This window comes from Triticum urartu, chromosome 5A (genome assembly GCF_056163025.1).
Source record: "Triticum urartu cultivar PI428250 chromosome 5A, HENAU_Tu73, whole genome shotgun sequence".
NCBI lineage: Eukaryota > Viridiplantae > Streptophyta > Magnoliopsida > Poales > Poaceae > Triticum > Triticum urartu.
Window position 1 is genome coordinate 175,352,121 of NC_141877.1, and position 4,136 is coordinate 175,356,256.

Genomic DNA, 4,136 nt, shown 5'->3' on the forward strand with positions numbered 1-4,136 from the left:
GAGGAGATGTAAGAACGGGTTCATCATAAGTCTTTCACCATTACTGTAGTAAAAATTCTCAATTAATCTCATAAATGGCAAGCGGGAACTCTAATGGAGCAAAAGCATACATGGAAGATTCTAGACTAAACCATAAATGGATACACTTTTATTCAAGCGTGGTACTCTAATAGAGCAAGATCATGCATGGAAGGTTATATACTATATAAATAAGAAGTCTCCACATGCTTAGACAGTGGATTGCATTGAGCGAAGACTAATGATGAACATTTGACTTGGTAATGCATATGACCAGGTGAACCTCCTTGGATTCCTCGTGCAGCATCTTGGGGTGAAAATCATACCAGGCGTCTTCCATGTCCACATTGCCGAGAACAGAGTAGCTCAACACAGTCCCAGTCAGCGTGATGGAGGCGGTGTGGGCGCCCTCGTAACTCCGAGGGGCAGTAATAGTTAGCACGCACCCGTACACCGGCCGCGTGTCAGCGTCAGTGGCGTTGCCCCTGACGCACACTACAGAGATGGGGTAGTGGCCTGCACGGGCCTTGATAGTGCCCACGGCAAAGAGGAAGACGATGTCTTCCTCCTCCGCGACTAGCAGGCAGTGGTGATCCTCCAGCGACTCTGGCACAGCGAACGTGTAGCATGTCTCGTACTTGATGTTCACCGCCGCGGGCTAGTAGTGAGTGACGGACGGTGTCGTGAGGTGATGCATGAGGCTTGCCGGTGAGCCCTGAAACAGTGGCGTGCACTCATAGCAGTAGTAGGGCGCGTGCGCGCATCTGGAACTATGCTCCACCAGTGAGTGCTGGTCGACGTACCTCTCATAGCCAAAACTCTTGTAGACGCAGGGTACCTTGCAGGCATCCACCAGGATGTCCATGAAACAGGAGTGGTTGTAGGGGACGTTGCTCCCACCGAATGGAGCGTAGGAGGGAGTGGTTGTAGGGGACATTGGGCCCACTGAATGGAGCGCAGGAGTAGCACAGGAATCAGTAGATGGTGTCCTTACTAGTACTCCCTAGTACTCCCTAGTCTCCACTCTTATAAAAACCCGAGTTGGTGATAATGGTTTGCCTGCCATCTTGTAATATAGACCATCCAATCTATATCTGATGAATAGAAAGAAAACTGTGACAATTTTATAAAAGATACACGCACCTCTCTTCACATTTATAAATAAGGCCTTGCCTCGTTCATCCTTATCTCCCACAACCTCATTGTTGAGCAATTAAAAAAGGAAGTCTCTGGAACAATCTGGCATGGTGGCCGCAGCCAGCACCGTCCATGCCCATGCCTCTGCCCAGTCTGACCACCAGTCACTACCACACCCCACTCCTCCTCACCTTATCTCTCATCTTTCTCAAGATATCATTTTTTCGATGAAATTCTCAAGATACCATTTCTCTGATAAAATTCGCGAGATATCATTAGTTTTTACACATGGGAATACTCCTGCATGGGTCAATCACAATAGGTGTTTTGTAAAAAAATGCATCTTGATGTTTCGTGCAATGCACGGGCATCTAGCTAGTTTGCATATAATTCCAAACACCACATAGACATGGTCTTTGGCCATTTTACAACTATGTTAGTATCATTGTTAGTGGTCAGCCAGTGTAAGTTATAGCCCCGGGTTTTTTCATCTTTTTTTAGTAATGATATCTGGCGATTGTTCGCCACGAGCTCAATCTTGGCGAATCCCATGTAACCGTCAGATTTCCATCCGACAGTGGCATGTTTTTAAGCCATAGTATTTGACAAAACCGCCACCCTTACACACGTATTGTAACTTCATCGCGGGCGTTTGCAACTGCCATGTCTCCCGACAAACGTTCGCTGGGGATTGGAGTTAGCACCGATGGCGGTTTGTACTCGTTCCACGCTCGGGCATTGAAGTTTGTAACTATTTTAGATTAGAATATACTACTCCTTCGGTGCTAGTAGTAGAGTAGAGTCCTACTCCACTATTCTATATGCAAACTAGGGCATGGTAGTAGGTACTGTAGGGAGTACTTGTACTATGATCACTCAAGCAAGTTGTCTGGCATCGATATGACCCTACATTGTTGGGATGTGTCTCGTAGATCAAGCGGCATGCTGTTGTCATCATCACCTGTCCACTTCCCGCAGCACATATTCGCTTCTCCATCTTCATCCGCACATAATCGTCCAATCTTCCATTCCCGCTAAGGCGCCTGCCCCTCTTCCGAAACCCAAGCACTAACAATGGCAGAACCAAGCAACGTCCGTCAAAAGAGTGGCTGGAATTTGCTCACCACAGAGGTAATCAAGCACATTGTTTCGCATGTGGACAATCTCAGTACCATGTCTCTCATCGCGTGCTCGTCGGGGTTGTACCTTTACTCAAAGCCCTCAGTCCGGAGCTTTTTAAGCCAGCTCCTTGCTTTCTTATGTCGCCTGATCTTCACAATGGTGTGTCATGCAGCATAACGACTGTAGGGTGGCGAGCATCAACCCCCTTGACTTCGAACCAATCCCTGTCACCCTCAACTACATTAACAATGTGTACTGGCTCGGCATGAACACGTCTTGGATGGTTCTCGTCGATGGTCGCGGTAGATCGATGCTCATGGAGGTCTACACCCAGTGATTGATCCCCCTTCCTTCAATTAACAGTGCACTACTTTGGCACCGCAGCCTAGAATACTCGGAATCTTACAGTATCCAACATGATACCAAGTTTGATTTACTCAAGGTTGTAATCTGCCAAGTGCCCACAAGATCTGCGAATTATAAAGACTTCAGGCTAATTGCGTTCTTCAACCGTGGTATCTCCTGTCTGATAGGTCACTACGGTAAGTGGATAAATCTGCACGTCCATCGCAGGATCATACATCCTCCATGGTTCTCTGATGCCATTGAACACAAGGGCTTCATTTACACTGTGGACTCCTTCTATGGCTGGACGTATTGCTGGCCTACTCTAGTCATCGCTACAAACAGCTGTTACAGCAGTATGTTACTTTCCTATGATATCATGATGGCTTTCTTATATTACTGTCAACATTTACTGAAAAGATATTCATGCTCATAATATGCTATTCTTAAGATTGACTACAGTACGAGCCCTTTTTTATTTGACTCCAACTTGATATGATGTTGTAGGATGCCTGGTGTCCCTACCCTTCCTAATACTATAACATTTCTAAGAAAAGTGTCATGGTAGTTGCAGGTGGTTCCTGGCTCAATCAGAGGATGGAGAACGATTGATGCTCATTTGCACATACCTGACATGTTGTTTCGCGAAATACAATCACAGTCACTTCAAGGTCTTTGACCAGGATCCCAGCTTCTCTGGGCCTTCAGGAATTTTTTACTAGAGGCTGGTAAGTAGCCTTGGTACACGCTCTCTGTTTCTCAGACTGAATTATCCGACTAACTAGGAGATAACCAACGACAAGGATCATGATGGATGGCAGCGCAGTTTCGTTCATCAGGAAAAACTGTGTCTACACAATGTACCATACGTCTCTCCATGCACCATACCCTGATGTGCCGCCACACTTTGCAGCCCAAAGTAGGAGAGAGGGTCGCAAGTATCATAGTTTGACCTACTGGCTGGAGTTTCCCCCATTAGGCACCCATCTGGTTTAAGCCGTCAGCCAATCTCCACAGCTTAATAAATAGTAACGTCTAAATGAGCCAGTTAGTTAGATGCGTACACTTGGTGTACTAGGATCTTTATTTAGTTTGATGCATACACTTGTTCTTTTTTGGTAACCCTTTTGAAATGATGGCTGATGTTTGGTTAGGAAGAGAGAGCTGCAGCTTTACTCTTCTGGCCAGCTTACTACTTCTGTTGCACCCCCAGGCCTAGTTGCTGCTGCTATTGTTTTCAATGTACAATCATTAGTATATTTCATCTATTGGTTGAATAAATGTGTTGTTAGAACAACAAACACAATGTTTTGGAAGTCCTTGCACGGTCCGATCCTTTAGTGCCTTGTATTGTACGTAGCGCATACTATTTTGGGTATCGAACACATTTTCCACTTGTCGATAACATGCAGCCCACTGATGAAGGCCCAATACAGGAGCCCGTAATTAACTGGAAGGGAGGATCTGACATGAATCCGGCCCAGCTACATGCTCATGGTCCCCTAAACATAAAT

The 4,136-nt window shown here is 46.0% G+C and overlaps 1 protein-coding gene across 1 annotated transcript; it reads right to left on the reverse strand.

The window, feature by feature from the left end:
• Window positions 1-256: 256 nt before the first annotated feature.
• LOC147970717 (uncharacterized) lies at window positions 257-955 on the reverse strand. The gene is made up of 2 exons (XM_087523584.1): window positions 725-955; window positions 257-676 (listed from the first exon to the last, which is right to left on the reverse strand). Exons 1-2 carry the CDS (start codon window positions 953-955, stop codon window positions 257-259), a joined length of 651 nt encoding a protein of 216 aa, XP_087379710.1.
• Between the last annotated feature and the right edge of the window lie 3,181 nt (window positions 956-4,136).

Coding starts and splice junctions, on each gene's coding strand:
- LOC147970717 (XM_087523584.1), bottom strand. CDS start 955: ATGTCCCCTACAACCACTCCCTCCTACGCTCCATTCGGTGGGAGCAAC. Junction 677..724: donor CACTGTTTCAGGGCTCACCG/GCAAGCCTCATG, acceptor ACTCACTACTAG/CCCGCGGCGGTGAACATCAA.